At 39.4% G+C, this 16123-nt stretch overlaps 1 protein-coding gene across 3 annotated transcripts in view; it reads left to right on the top strand.

The window, feature by feature from the left end:
• Positions 1-2867: 2867 nt before the first annotated feature.
• Positions 2868-16123, top strand: part of BUB3 (BUB3 mitotic checkpoint protein) — a 38963-nt gene continuing 25707 nt past the window's right edge. The window contains exons 1-8 of one of the 3 annotated variants that reach the window (XM_033180064.1): positions 2868-3104; positions 3532-3726; positions 4273-4342; positions 6468-6619; positions 9211-9369; positions 11033-11210; positions 11409-11625; positions 13837-14159. In XM_033180064.1, the coding sequence (XP_033035955.1) occupies positions 3532-3726; positions 4273-4342; positions 6468-6619; positions 9211-9369; positions 11033-11210; positions 11409-11625; positions 13837-13846 (981 nt within the window). In that variant the 5' untranslated portion in view covers positions 2868-3104 and the 3' untranslated portion in view covers positions 13847-14159. Of the gene's footprint in view, positions 3105-3531; positions 3727-4272; positions 4343-6467; positions 6620-9210; positions 9370-11032; positions 11211-11408; positions 11626-12617; positions 14160-16123 lie in introns of those variants that run through there. The other 2 variants (XM_033180054.1, XM_033180044.1) reach the window with 2 other exon arrangements.

Here is a 16123-nt window from a genome sequence, read left to right as displayed (position 1 = left end):
ATTGGTTCAGCGTGTGGCTGGATCACCGGTTAGCACGCGGCGCTTGCTCTGAATGGAACCGTGACGCGCGGCGGGGCCGCCCACGGACTTCCTCGCCCTGACACCTGCGGCCGCGCAGGGGCTGGGAGGGCGCTGCACCGAGAGAATAGCCGCGGGAGTGTCAAGCAAATTGCAGATTCTCGCTCCCGTTAGATTGCAGCCACCTGTTCTTGGCAAAACGTCGGAAAAGGAAGCCTGAGCTTGGAGGAAGCCGTTGGTTCAGCACCACCTGGGGCGAGCTCCTCCGTCCGCCTGCCTCTGACCTCTGGCCCCGCAGAGCAGATGCAAAGGAACCTGGAGACCGCAGCGCTGAGGCCCTATCTCATCCGCTAGAAGGAAAACATTTGCGTATGAGAGTTGACTCTGAGCTGCAAGGCATCGAAATTATCTACATTTTGTGAATATATACGGGATATCTGTAAACGTCTACGTAACTCGCAGTGTTTTTTGTAAACTGGCCAAAAATATTCTATCTGATGTTGTCCATTTTGAGATCATGTTTTTTCTCTTCGCGTTAGATTTCATAAAAATCACCATCTATTCCAAGGTGATGTCAGAAGGATATTACCCAATAACACATCTGCTGACACTAGGTTAGTTCAATTACATTTATTTCAACTGAGTTTACATCAGTAAATATTTACTGGGCCCTAGTACATGCTGGGAAACTATGCTATTGGGTAGTCAGATAAAAGAGACAGTGGATCCGTTTTCTTGTGATTTATCATATACATATACTTCATTTCAATGAAATTCTTTTGCTCCAGATGACTTTTAACATTTTTCCTTATGTTCTTTGAATATTCCACGAAAAAAACAAACTGCATCCAAAGAACTGCTTCTATAGGAATATTCCATCCATATCATTTTTGTTTGCATTTCAACAGATTACAGTTTTTACAAGAGATCATGGTTTTAACAGTGTTGGGCCACTGTATCCTCTGTAGAGTTCCCTTATAGGAAATGATTTCTTATAACCATTGCAGTCACTTAATGACAGTGATCTGTGCCCTTAAAATTTTAGGGAATGATCCTTTTCCAGTCTGTCATGATGTGTATATTTCATTCTTTTTACTAATCCAGAAACTAGCTGTCAACCGTGATCCAACAGTATAATTAGTTTTTAGAAATTCCTCTCTTACAGATAACTAAGTTTTACACACACACACACACACACACACTCTGCATTTGGATTTAAATGTTGTTCAGGACTCCATTGTTGCCAGATTTCCTGTCTCAAGACTATCAATTCATTTGAATAATCAGCAAAATCATCAGCCTCCTTTCAGCCTCTAAACTGGATTTAAAAGATTGACGTTTTTGAAAACTCAAATCGAGTTGGGCTGCAACTGCATGCCCAGAGGGACCTGAATCATACACACACTGGATAATGAAATACACTTAGATTTTATTAGTGGGTAATTCATGCTCAGAATCTTGGAACAATAATATAATTAAATAAACAACTGGGAGAAGGAACCAGATAAGTCAAGAGGTAAAATTATTTAGCTGAAGTTAGAATGGAAGTAAGGAACTGCATTAAAAAATTTTGAATTCAGCCATTAACTTGTGGAAAGAGAAGAGATAGAGAACTAAGTACCAGACTGGCAAGGAAGGAGGGCAAGAGTCTTTCAGCAGTAATATCATCAATGCAGTAGGCAGAAAGGTTGCTGTTGTGTGTTTATTGTGTCAGGAATCATACAAAGATGTGCATCCAGTTCAGGGTGTGTGAATGCATAAAGATCACCAACACTTTCTCATTACTGTCCCTTAAAAGTTAATCACTTTAACCCCAACAATTTTCTCTCACTTCGTACAAAATCAAATAAAACAATATATATTCTTCTTTTACAAAAGGCAGTGAAAAAGCAGTTAAAGCATCGATTAAATTGAAATTTTTCAGTGAACCTTTGACATTCAAGAATCAGTCACTTCATTCTACTGATTAAGTATTGCTTTTCTTTCATGGAGATAAAATAATTTCTCATTACTCAAGCAACCTTCTTGATCCTCATTTCTAGAGGATTCTAGAAAACAGTAAATGGAGCATACTGAGCCTGCAACTTTGGGGAGTGGCAGGACAGAGTGGAAGGGGATAGGCTTGTAGCTGTCGTTTTAGGATCCTTCAATAAGCAGCTCTAAAAGAAGCTGTGGGAGCTTTAACACTTTGCAGAGTACCGTTTCCCAGGCTGTGCACCCTTCTGAAGGGCGGTTCCTCCAGGGCAAAGGCTGGTCTGATTACATGCATCTTTCCAGAGCCTCTCACCAGGCCTGGCACCAGTGGAGGCTCAATGTGGAAAGATGGGGTGGAGAGAGAAAGCATAATATAAATATGAACGGGTTTCTTCAGTAGAACTTGAGACAATGGGAAATGAGAGACCCTGGTTTAAAGGTGGAAATTCCAAAGAAATGAGAAAAAAAAAATCAACGCAAAATAATGCAGTTAATTAATTAGAGCAAATATTTCCTTCTCTACATCAACTTTTCGTTAGCTTCACGGGCGTGTGCGCATCCAGGGATAGGGAGAAAACTTTAGCACTATGGAAGTATTGACCAAAATGGGATTCTTGTGTTTCAGAGACTAACTTAAAGGGGACGGCGCCACGGACAGAGCTATAAAGATCTTTCCCGCTTTCTACTCAGAGGGCGGGCAGAGCGTCAGCTCCCCCACCAGAAAACTACATTTCCCAGAATGCCATACGCGGGCGGGAGAGGGCGTGAACAGAGCCTTGGCGCGATGGTCCTTGGGAGTTGTAGTTTCCACGCGTCCAGCTCGAACGCCGGTGCCTCGGTGGTAAAATGAGCCCACGTGATCGGAAAAGCAGCCGTTTCCCTTTGAGCCGGAACAGGATGACTGGGTTGACCGATGCTGGGCAGCTGAGCGGACCAATCGGCCGCCTAGACTGAGTCGTTGGCGTTTGAAATCAGCCAATGGAAGGTCTACGCTGGAGCTTCCTCTGCGCCTCCTTCGCCTAGCCTGCGAGTGCTCTGAGGGAAGCAAGCAGGCGGCGGCGGCGGTGGCGAGCGGCGAGTAGTGGAAACGTTGCTTCTGAGGGGAGCCCAAGGTAGGGAGGCGAGGCGAAGGTGTGCGGGAGCCGACTCTCCAGGGACTTCCCGGGTCTGCACCTGGCAGGGCCGTTCCGTTCGCAGGGGATCCCGTTTCATTTCTATTGTTTTCCCTTTATTTTTAGGAGTGCCCGGGGCGACGGGACCCGGGAGAAGGGAAAGGGAACGGTCTGGGGTCCGGGCATCGCTGCAGGCCGGGCTGGGTTTAGGGGGACTGCGGTGCCTGCCGGGCCGGTTTGGGCGCGGCGACGGTCGGAGGAGGGGACGAGTTCCGACCTTGGCGGGCTAGTGCTCGGCGCAGGCGCAGAGACTCCTCGCGGTCGTCGTCTCGGCCCCTCCCTCTGGGGTTCCCCACCGCCAGGCTATCCGTGCGCAGCCCCAGCCCGCGGGACCCTTGGGGACTCTGACTGGGCCCCTGTTCTGCAGATGACCGGTTCTAACGAGTTCAAGCTAAACCAGCCACCCGAGGATGGCATCTCCTCGGTGAAGTTCAGCCCCAACACCTCCCAGTTCCTGCTTGTCTCCTCCTGGGACACGTCCGTGCGCCTCTACGATGTGCCGGCCAACTCCATGCGGCTCAAGTACCAGCACACCGGCGCTGTCCTGGACTGCGCCTTCTACGTAGGTGCCCTCCGCCCCGCTCCGGCCCTCTTCCTGTGTTACGATTCTCCACGTTAAGAGCGTTTCTTTTCCAGTGTTGGGTAGAGGCGTCTGTCAGTGGGGTTATTTAGACAGTTCTTTAGCTTTTCAGGAGCACCTGCCTTGAGCCGGTACCGTTTTAGGTTGGGGATATGCAGACATTGGAAACTCCGTTTCCCCTTTCCATTAAAGGCTTGTGGAGTAACTCTGTAAACTTTCTGAACATAAATGATCATTATATTTGCAACAATACTGTTTTGGCTGCCGTATTGAACGAAACCATTTAGGGGAAATGTATGTTTACCCTCAGCTGGCGTGTTGGCTAGAATAAAGCAGCCCTCCTTTAATTTCCTGACACAGGAGTTTAGTGACCACTTGCTTTTTTATGCTGTTTTTTGGTTTGTTTACCATGAATAGTTGAGTCCAGTGCATATCCTTAGCATAAACTGAACACTTACTTGTAGAAATAAGAAAGTTGAAACCCTTTCAAAAGTTCTAGTTTCTAAATGGTTCAAAATTGTTTTATAGGATCCAACGCATGCCTGGAGTGGAGGACTAGATCATCAATTGAAAATGCATGATTTGAACACTGATCAAGGTAATGTGACAATATCTTTACCAGTCTGTTTTCTTGACTAGTGTTCTAAAGTATAAATGTTTATGTAGGAAGAGTAGTTCCTAAATTGCTTAGTTACCAAGTTGCTTAAGCTTGAATTTAGGATGTTTTTGTTTAAATGATAACCATTGAGTTACTGATTACAGAACATTATGCATATATTTTTGCAGGAAAACCAGTTGTGGTCACCATTGTCAGTGTTTACATAAATTGACACTTAAGTATTTGGCCTTTATTTTGTTCTTAGAAGTGGGCTGGATCCCAGACTGGCCAGCATTTCATTAGGATTTTCCACTACAATGCTGATGTTTTGAGAGTTCAGTTTTCAGAAACTAATTTAGTTTTCAGAAGCTAAAGGTAGATTTAAAACCTGACAAAAAATTGGCAATCATGTTTATATTAATTGTGTTTGTTATAGGTATTTAGCAAAATATGTTTCAGTTGCAGTTTTTGAATGAGTAACTAGATGATACATTTCCTTTCAGTTAAGTAGTTTCTTAGAGGTCCAGATATGAAATGACTTATTCAAATTTTTTTGGTGACATTGGGACAGTGTAGAGATTGGAATGGAACCCACATGCATAGAGCTGTCTAGCTGAGCATTTGTTTCCATGTATCTTCATCAGACACAGATATCCTAAGGAGATAGGTTGGTACGGAGATAGGACTAGATAGAAGATGAGTTGAGCAACGGGAGAATGGTTGGAGGATGGCCACATTTTGTCCAAAAAACTAAGCACCCAATTAGAAGAGGCTTTTGCATGAAAGTTACTTTCGTCTTTAACTTATACTGCAGGTATTTGGTTTTGTTTGCCAGTAGCTTACCCTGTGTAATAAGTAAGCTTGGAGATCTAGGTTCTATTTGTTCAGAAACTTGTGGGGGTAGGGAGAAACACTGAAAAGCTAACTTCTCGATTTTCAGTGTTACATAGAGAATTAGCTGTTTATTCTGTGAAAGTCACCGCCAAACTTCATGAAATTCTTTCTTTCTTTCTTTCTTCTCTCTCTCTCTCTCTCTTTCTTTCTTTCTTTCTTTCTCTCTCTCTCTCTCTCTCTCTCTTTCTTTCTCTCTTTCTTTCTTTCTCTCTTTCTTTCTCTCTGTCTTTCTGTCTTTCTTGTCTTTCTTTCTTTCTTTCTTGTGATGGAGTCTCGTTCTGTTGCCCAGGCTGGAGTGCCGTGGTGTGATCTTGGCTCACCACAGCCTCTGCCTCCCGCATTCAGGCAATTTTCCTGCTTCGGCCGCCCAAGTAACTGGGACTATAGGTGCGTGCCACCATGCCTGGCTATTTTTTGTATTTTTTAGTAGAGGCGAGGTTTCACTATGTTGACCAGGATAGTCTTGAACTCTTGATCTTGTGATCCGCCCACCTTGGCCTCCCAAAGTGCTGGGACTAACCTTACTGTTTGAAGGTCAGGACCATATATTGTTCCTTCCTATATCCTTAGCAGTTGGCACAGAATCTGGTGTGTAGTAGATGTTAGTTGAAGGAATAAATGAGATATGGTGGGAAGGTTCAAATTGAAAATAAGGAAAATGTCTAATTGAAAATTTGAACCACAGTGGAACCAGGTAGAATAATGAGAAGACTTCACTCTCAGTTCTCATAACCCTTTAGCCTTGTAAATAAGTTTCTTAGCAGCATTGGCTTCATGTTCAGCATAAATGTTGTTGATCCAGAAGACCAGAGTTCTCTATTCATTTGTTCATTCAACAGATGTTTCTTGAGCACCTAGCCTGTACCAGAGCTTGCACTAGATACCGGCAGAGATCACAGAATTAAACGCAGTTCCTGATAGGAAGTCTAGAATCAAGTGAGGAAGATAACAGACATGCCACTGTTTTAATGTAATCTGAAATTCAAGACAGTCTTTGGTATGTGCCATACTAGTGAGTCATGTGAAGTGTGCACTGTAAGGTGAACAGAGAGGAATGGATAACTTTGTAGTCATGGAGAGATTTTTCTGTCTGTAGACATTTCCATGGGGTTGGATGAGGCAAATTGATTACAGTTGAATGAATGCTTCTTTTAATTGTTTATTTTAGGAATCTTTAGTAAAGGTAGTAAGCTAGATGTTGGGGATTCCCCCCCCTTTTTTTTTCCTATAGAAAATCTTGTTGGGACCCATGATGCCCCTATCAGATGTGTTGAATACTGTCCAGAAGTGAATGTAATGGTCACTGGAAGTTGGGATCAGACAGTTAAATTGTGGGATCCCAGAACTCCTTGTAATGCCGGGACCTTCTCTCAGCCTGAAAAGGTAGGCTCTTTATATTCATTGCAGGAGTTGATGGTTTTGGGGTGATTTTTGTCTTGATGCATGATTGCTGACTATGTTGGTTGAATTTAAAGGTGAAAAGTCAACATGGGGGGAAAAAGTTGACAGTCGATTTTATAAATCCAACTACATAGAAATGCTTTCATGCAAAAGAAAATTAACTTTGGGATTTGAGGCCAACTTTTATTTGTCAGTTGTTATATTTGCTTCCATGTATTGTTAATGCTTTAAATCGCAGAATTGAGAAGCAACTCACTGCCTTTTCAGAGAAGTCATTTAGCAAACTGTTTGATTGTCTTAAATTGACGCTCCATCCCAAACCAGAAAATTGGATGGAACATCACTTATTTTCATTTGTTATCTGAGGTTTCTTTTGAGTTGACTGTTGAGAGGGCAAAGTGGGTTATCATTTCAAGTTCAGTGAGAAAGGTGTTTTATGTTCCCTGGCTTCTGTTTGTATATTTCTTTTTTAATAATGATAGATGTAGTTTCAAGGCTCTTAGCGAACAAAGCTTTTTAAAACCGAAACTTTGTGTATTATTCTAACCTTTTGTTCTGTATGATGAAAGTGTAATTGAGCATTCCTTCTGTATCCTCATCAGACTTTATCAGGTGGTAGTTAATTTTAAAGATTGATTGTTTTAGCAGTTTAAAGGCATCCCTCACTTGAGTCTATTTCCTCAGCGTAAATATACTATTCAATTCCTGTTAGCCATCATTATATACAATAGTGCATCCAAAGAGCCATTATTTTTGTCACATCACAGTCGAATCTACTCCTGGCAAGACCTTTGTTCAGAATAAAATAATTGCATTGTTTCTAGTTTTGATTTATGGTTGTATGTAACATGTTAAGAACTGTGATAAATTGCTGACAGAATATCATATAATGGACAGCCACACTGAATCAAGCTGCTTATTGGTTCAGCAAGGTTCATTATGTCACTTTTCTTAATACTTTCTTTGATAAATGTATATACCTAGTCAGTAGCATGACAGTGGTTTCACTTGATTTATGATCAGTGGGGATAGAAAGCACTATTAGAAGCTTGTGTGTCACCTATATAGTAAAGATTTAAGATAAAATTCCCAGTATGATTGTACCATTATAAATCGATTTCTTTCTGGATTCTCTGTTTTTAAAGTTTGGTACTTTATACATCTTAGATTAATTTTCATTTCACTGCAAACATTTTGTTTTCTGAGTAAGCTATGATAAATCTTAACAACATTTCTCACATTTAAATCTGCTTATATTAAATCTGTTGTTTTGAATCTTAATTTTAATTCCTTATTTTTCCCTTAGTCACATTAATTGTTGAATTTTAGGGCCAGATTCTAGAGAGGGGTGGGGCATGGCGTTGTTACAGCTGGTAACTTGATTCTTCTTCAGCTGATGGTATGTGGTTAACATACTAGTGATTATTAACAACATATGGCTTAAGTATTGAATGTTGAATAGACATCTTACCTTGCCATGGGGCCTCTACATTTTTTATGGCAGTTCTTCAGGTTTGAAAATGCTAAGTCAGATTAGAGTTTCTTATTAATTGAAAATCATAGAGCACAGTTGTGAGTCGCAAGTCTAAATTTTTTAAAAGTGACTGAACATGATCAGGAGAATATTTTTTTGCCACCTTTTTAATGAGTTGGCTACCTCTGTTTTGTTTCCAAGTAACATTATATTTGCAAATAAACCACTAAATGTTCGCTTGTAGGAAATTCTATGGTTTGTTATAAAGGAATTTTTGTGGAAAGAAACCACTAAATGTTCGCTTGTAGGAAATTCTATGGTTTTTTATAAAGGAATTTTTGTGGAAAGTTTAATATTGAAGAAAGGCATTATGAGGGGAAAAAGAAGGGATACAATACTTTTAAAAATTTTCCCTAATGTTGAACTTCTATCATGAATGTGTAGTATTACGTCAGGGCACAAGAATTGCTTTGTTGTATGTCAGAACACTGTCTTGTCTTTTAATTTTGAGTTTGTATGCCACCAAAGGCTACTAAACATCTAATTAGTGGTGGCTCCCTCACCCTTCCTGGAAAGGCCTATTTATTCCATGTAACAACTGAGGGAAAAAAAATCAAGATTTTTAGAGTTGCAAAATGAAATATTCTAAAAGGGTGATTATAGAAAAATAATTTTGAAAATGATTGTTTTATGAAAAGCCAGAAACCCATTAAACTCTACCTTGAATTATTTTATGGCTTTATTATCTCCTTCTTGAATTTTTTTTACACTTTTATGTTGTCTCTAAATGAAACATGAAGGCTGGGAAAAATAGTTTAATTTGTTTTAGTAATGGAGAGAATTAAGACTTCAAAAGCTCTTTTACAGAATTACTTAGAATGTACATTATATGATGCTTGGTGAAGTATGAAGAGCATCATGGGTTTGCTATTTTGTGCAAACTTGGTTTAAATAATTGCAGTATCTAAAATTGTTACTTGTGATTGGGGAATTCGGTCAGCTAATTTTTTATGGTTTTATGATCAGACTTTTTTTGGGGGCAAAATGCCATTTTCAGGCAAGTAGGTGATTTTTAGCAAGTTTTGATCTTTTTTAAAAGGTATATACCCTCTCAGTCTCTGGAGACCGGCTGATTGTGGGAACAGCAGGCCGCAGAGTGTTGGTGTGGGACTTACGGAACATGGGTTACGTGCAGCAGCGCAGGGAGTCCAGCCTGAAATACCAGACTCGCTGCATACGAGCGTTTCCAAACAAGCAGGTACTGAACTATAGTCCCTCTTCTTTCTGGAATTTGAAAATAATGTGATCTTATAGTATAATGATTTGGCTACTATCCCCTAAAGCCTTCTTTTTTTTTTTTTTTTTTTTTTCAGTAGTGATTTAGAATTTGCTGTTAGGTGTATTCCTTGATATTTTTGACAGCCATGTGTTAAAAGGAAGTGCGTTAACCCCCATTTTAGAGACGACCTTGATGTTCAGAGAGACCAAGTAATCTGCTCAGGAAGTGGTTTGAATAGAGGAGGTCTTCTGATCTTTTGTTGATCCTGGTCCAGGATGCTTCATAGGTATACAGAATCAAAGAGGGCTTTGCAGATATTTCAGTTTACAAAATGCTGAATTAAAATTTATATCTGAATTTTAAGCTTATGGAATTTGCTGTTTTCTTTTTGCCTTTTTGTAATCCTAATGCTTATAGAGTTCTTTCCCCAGTTTGACAATAGAACTTTGTGTTTTTTTTTCTTAAACTCAACTGAGGTTAGAGAGGCAGGGCCCCTCTTATGACGGATGTACAGGGTGCCCTTCCATCGCTAAATAAGATTAGCCTGTTTATTAGTGATCTCCCTCCTCCCTCAAGTCCTTAAAGTTTTAAGAGGAGATGGTGGTGTGGTCAGTTGCAATAGAAATTTTGCAAGAGGAAAAGTCATTAAAAACAGAAGGTGTCTTTGGTATCTTATGGCTGTCCTTTGGTGGTTGTAGAACTTGAAGCAGGTATGTTATTCTCTTGGCTTTTTAGCCTGCAAAGGCTAGTACCTCAAATGGTGACCACAGTTCCTTTTTTTAGGAAATTGGAAGTTTCCATTGAAGATAAAGAATTGCAGTTATGTGAAACTTTAGAGATTTAAATATGTGATTAAAATATGCTTTCATTGTGAACATTATTTTAATGCCATTATATCTAATATTTTCTATAAGATATTTCTACTTTGTAATGGCAGTTAAAAAGTCAGATTTTACTGACTTATTTATTTCTTCATAAACAGTTTTCAGGAATAAATCTTTTTCATACCTTGAAGGATTAAAAAATCATAGATTTTGTATTTGGTGTGTTCTCTCTTATTTTTTAAGATATTGTCATTTCAAGGAAAGATGAGAAAACGTATGAAATTGTAAACCACTTTTGAATGTCCCTGAAAGTCTTTGTGCAAACCTGACTTACTGTACTAAATGTAAGAAGTAGCATGACTGAGATGGAAGACTGGTGTTCCAGTTTATTTGGATTATTGATACCCCCAATGAAGGAAACACAATTCTTAACAGTTGTTCATGATGAAGAGGCACAGAACATAGTAGAATATATTTTAACTGAGGGAACAAATTTGAGTCTGCTGGGCAGGACAACAGGACAACAAATAAGCGACACTAAAACACTAAATTTTGTTTAGGTTTGATGTAACAACTAGACATTTTTTATTGTAATGTGCAAGGCCCTGGTACCTGTGAAGAAAGCAAGTGATGCCAGTCTTATTTTCTTTTTAAAGTCATCGTAACTATGTTAGTACAGCCTAAACACTTCATTAAAGCCTGCTGTACTTCTCATTTCTGAAATAATCACTCTTTAGTGTGGGTTGAATTTGGGAATTAGCACCTTGTTTTTGGAAGCTGGAATTTACCATTTTTTCCCTCTGGTTCTCTCTTGGCAGGGTTATGTATTGAGCTCTATTGAAGGCCGAGTGGCAGTTGAGTATTTGGACCCAAGCCCTGAGGTACAGAAGAAGAAGTATGCCTTCAAATGTCACAGACTAAAAGAAAATAATATTGAGCAGATTTACCCAGTCAATGCCATTTCTTTTCACAATATCCACAATACATTTGCCACAGGTAAAGTATGGCATGCTGACCTATATTTATTTATTATATTATTTGGTGCTTGCTTTTTATGGTATTTAGTGAGAAAAAATCTATATAATGCTTTATGGAAATGTAATTTCCATGACCGAAAAACTTAACTGTTAAGATAATGGTTATTTCTGTATCTGGTGTTAAGAACCATTTTAACTATTTTGAAATTACTTCCAGGTGGTTCTGATGGCTTTGTCAATATTTGGGATCCATTTAACAAAAAGCGACTGTGCCAATTCCATCGGTACCCCACGAGCATCGCATCACTTGCCTTCAGTAATGATGGGACTACGCTTGCAATAGCATCATCATATATGTATGAAATGGATGACACGGAACATCCTGAAGATGGTATCTTCATTCGCCAAGTGACAGATGCAGAAACAAAACCCAAGTGAGTATGCTTCACCTGTATTTGAGCCTTTTCTTGCATTCAACCCAGGATTTATTAATTTTTCTAAATTCATGAATAGCATTGTTGATGCCTGCTCGATATTACAGCTGACTGTAGGGTTGGAGTTGATGTTATCATGTTCTCCCAAGCTTTCAATATCCGTAGGTTGATAGACGTCTGATGGATAAAATTGTGCCTAGTTGTTTTGTACAGAAGAATGTCAAACTCTCATTCTTCTTGAATAGGCTCTATTATTTGAATCTCTGGAGTTATTACCAGCTCATTGCTTCAGAATTAAGTTGAGGAATTCAAGAATAATTTATTTTAGTAAATTCTATTTAAGATGTTTAAGAATTTGAACTGCCAAAAATCTTTCCTCTCCACAGAGGTTGTTTCTTTAATATTAACACAAAGTAAGTGACCTTCGGGTCTTATTGGAAACCCAGAGTAATATGGCCTTGCCTGGAATTGCAAATTTCCTTAGTTTTGAAATTTTCGTAGACGTCTTTGGTTCTTGGTTGTAACTGTTGACTGAGAAGAGCCATTTACATTTTTTGATACCAACAGGGCAAAGCTTTTTACTTAATTACCTCCACCAGGCTAAAGGGAAATCTGATACTTCAGCATGTGTTAAATTATAAAATATCTACCCCAAGTGTCTTTGCCCAGTTCCTTGTCCCCTCTCCCCAGGCCCTTAAAGGAAGTTCTTGATACATATTTGTGGAATAACTGAATGTTTTCAGGATTCTTATACTTTGCTGAGTTAAATTGGGTGTGGTACCTTTGCTGATTGGTTGAGCCTCTGAGAGGGGGCAGAGTATTAAATATTCCATATCAGATATGCTTTTATAGGTTTGACTTTAGAAAAGTCTTAGCATGTGAAGCCTGTTGGATAAAGGGCTGTGTTTGCATTTAATCTGTCACTTTTGTATCTCCTGTCCTGGCTGGCCATTTTGATCTCATGCTGTTCTTTTTTTCTTTTGAACTTGTAGGTCACCATGTACTTGACAAGATTTCATTTACTTAAGTGCCATGTTGATGATAATAAAACAATTCGTACTCCCCAATGGTGGATTTATTACTATTAAAGAAACCAGGGAAAATGCTAATTTTAATATTATAACAACCTGAAAATAATGGAAAAGAGGTTTTTGAATTTTTTTTTTTAAATACTTTCTTAAGTGCATGAGATGGTTTGATGGTTTGCTGCATTAAAGGTATTTGGGCAAACAAAATTGGAGGGCAGTGACTGCAGTTTTGAGAATCAGTTTTGACCTTGATGATTTTTTGTTTCCACTGTGGAAATAAATGTTTGTAAATAAATGTAATCAAAATCCCTTTGCATTCTTTCTGGACCTTAAATAGTAGAGGAAAACGCTCATGAGCCATTTGTTTCTTTTGCTGGTTATAGTTGCTAATTCTAAAGCTGCTTCAGACTGCTTCATGAGGAGGTTAATCTACAATTAAACAATATTTCCTCTTGGCTGTCCATTATTTTCTGAAGCAGATGGTTCATCATTTCCTGGGCTGTTAAACAAAGCGAGGTTAAGGTTAGACTCTTGGGAATCAGCTAGTTTTCAATCTTATTAGGGTGCAGAAGGAAAACTAATAAGAAAACCTCCTAATATCATTTTGTGACTGTAAACAATTATTTATTAGCAAACAATTGATCCCAGAAGGGCAAATTGTTTGAGTCAGTAATGAGCTGAGAAAAGACAGAGCATATCTGTGTATTTGGAAAAATAATTGTAACGTAATTGCAGTGCATTTAGACAGGCATCTATTTGGACCTGTTTCTATCCCTAAATGAATTTTTGGAAACATTAATGAGGTTTACATATTTCTCTGACATTTATATAGTTCTCATGTCCATTTCAGTTGACCAGCCGCTGGTGATTAAGGTTAAAAAGAAAAAAATTATAGTGAGAATGAGATTCATTTCAATGTAATGCACTAAAGCAGAACACGAACTTAGCTTGGCCTATTCTAGGTAGTTCCAAATAATATTTTTGTTGTCAAACTTTAAAATTTATATTAATTTGCAAATGTATGTCTCTGAATAGGACTTGGACCTTTCCTGACATTTATTTTATCCGTGATGTATTTTTTAAAAATTCTTTTGATACAGAGAAGGGTCTTTTTTAAAGTATTTCAGTGAAAACTTGGTGTAAGTCTGAACCCATGTTTTGAAATGTATTTTCTTCATTGCAGGTCCACCTAATCATCCTGTGAAAGTGGTTTCTCTATGGAAAGCTTTGTTTGCTTCCTACAAATACATGCTTATTCCTTAAGGGATGTGTTAGAGTTACTGTGGATTTCTCTGTTTTCTGTCTTACAAGAAACTTGTCTATGTACCTTAATACTTTGTTTAGGATGAGGAGTCTTTGTGTCCCTGTACAGTAGTCTGAAGAATTCCCCCTTCTGTCTCCTAGCAAGCCCCGTTGCTGTATCTGAACAGTTTGAGCTCTTTTTGTAATATAATCTAGACCTGTTGTTTCTGTGCTATCTAATAAACGAGATTCAGAACCCTTGAATGTTGGATGTTTTTGAATGTTGGTAATTAATATAATTTACTTAAAAAGGCTTGTGTAAAGCAAAACTTGCCATCACAGGCATGTTGGGGATGACATTTTACCTTTAAGTCCACTCTGCCTCGTTTAATTGTCTCCTCTGATGTGTGTTGGGGATTCAGTCCTGCATAAAGTGATTTGTTGGAGTTCAGCCATTTCCCTCATGCCCCCTTGTGCCCTCTCGGTGGATCAGCAGGGCCTTTGAGCCAAGTGTACAGCTTCACTCAGGATGGGCAGAGACTATGTGGCAGCCGCTGGGGACCTTTTGGCTCAGTGCTCTCCTACTAGTGCTGGTGCAGTGGTGCTCAGGTAGCTTGTACATCCCTGTGTTGATGTAGTCATAGTCCACACACAGCCAAATGACAGACCCTTCTATACTTAGCCATCAAATACCAAATCACAGTGAAGCCCTTGGGATGGTAAATAATGTAATAGCCAGGGACTAACTGATGCTATTAGTTCTTTAGTGTGATTATGTGCTTCTAAAAGTCCCTGACCACTTGGTTGAGGACAGATCATAAGTTTAAAACATTGTATAAGTGAAAGAATTAATATAGTATTGTTATAGGTAACCAAATTAAAGTAATGTGGACTTGTTTTTGAGGTGCTGAGGGAGGGCTTATTTTATGGTTCCATGTGGATGCCCTCTTGTCTCTGGATATCAAATGTGCCTCCCTCCATCTCTACATACCCCTTAATCAGCTCTTCACGGTTTGCTTGTTTATGGTTATAGCTACCTTTTCCCCAAATTACCCAGATGTAGTTACCTTGGCCTCATTGGTTTCCCTTACCCACATTCTTTAAATGTCTCTTCTGTTTATTTTTTCTTCCTACTGCTCCTATCCCATTTCCTTCTGGGTGAATGTGGCAGCCTCCAGTTTCTGCCTTAAGTCCTCCATCTAATAGAGCAGTGACTTTTGAACATTGTAGTTGTGACCCAAGTAAGAAATACATTTTGAACTACAGTTCAGAACGCAGAGGTCAGTATCGTATGCATGACAGACAGAAGGGTCCTGAAACATGACTTGCCCTTCCTGCATGTGATGTATCTGGTGCATGCGTGCATTTTTTTTCTTTGCTTTTTAAGAAATCCTGGTTATGGCACCTTGAATTGAACAAATGCCTGTCACCTGTAATTTGGAAAAACTCGATCAGATTTCTAAAAATTTTCTAGATTTTTAAAAAATGTATTCTTATGTCGTACTTGGAATCCTCCACTGCTTCCTGTTGCTCATAGTCGCCCTTCAGCGATTTCATAAGGAGATGTGCTGCTTCCCAAGCTTCCAGATCATCCGGAAGGGGCTGCGGACTGTAAGGTGCTTTCAGAAGATGGGACTAACTAACCCTTGTTGGGAATATAAGTAAGCAGGTGGGATGGGAATGTTAAAGTGATAGCAGTATCTGGTTCTGAGTTCTGTTGTGTAAAAACTTAAAGGTATATTAGCAGGTTAGCCTTTGTTCTGTGGGAAATCCAGGCCTTGTTAGAAGGACCAAGGCCAGAATGCCCAGTTTAGCGTTGGCATTCAAACCCTTCATTGTTTTTCCTCCATTATCTGTTAAATTCCTGCTTTGCCAAAGGTATTTTCTATACCCTAATAACTCTAGCTTCCTTCCCTCAGTGGCGACTCAACGCACATTAGCCTACTGAGAGCTTAGATCACTACAATGAATCCTTGTAAATTTGTTTAACTCAGTTTTCCCCAAATTCGTTTGAGCCGGTTGGTTCTACTTTTTCTGGTCTTGTTCCCACAATCGTTTTACCTTTTACCACTCCTGCAGAAAACACGGGGTTCTTTTGTTAGCTGAGAGCCAGGTTACTTTCTTCACTGTCACTCTGACGCTTGTGTTGATTCCCAAATCTCAGTTTGCCCAGGGGCATTCTCTTTCTGAATTGCTCTTTCAGGATTTAATTTGAATCCTGCAAAGTC

Source organism: Trachypithecus francoisi, unplaced genomic scaffold, assembly GCF_009764315.1.
Source record: "Trachypithecus francoisi isolate TF-2019V2 unplaced genomic scaffold, Tfra_2.0 Contig01579, whole genome shotgun sequence".
Taxonomy (NCBI): Eukaryota; Metazoa; Chordata; class Mammalia; order Primates; family Cercopithecidae; genus Trachypithecus; species Trachypithecus francoisi.
The sequence above is the reverse complement of the archived record's forward strand: the minus strand, read 5'-3'. Positions and strand labels throughout refer to the sequence as shown.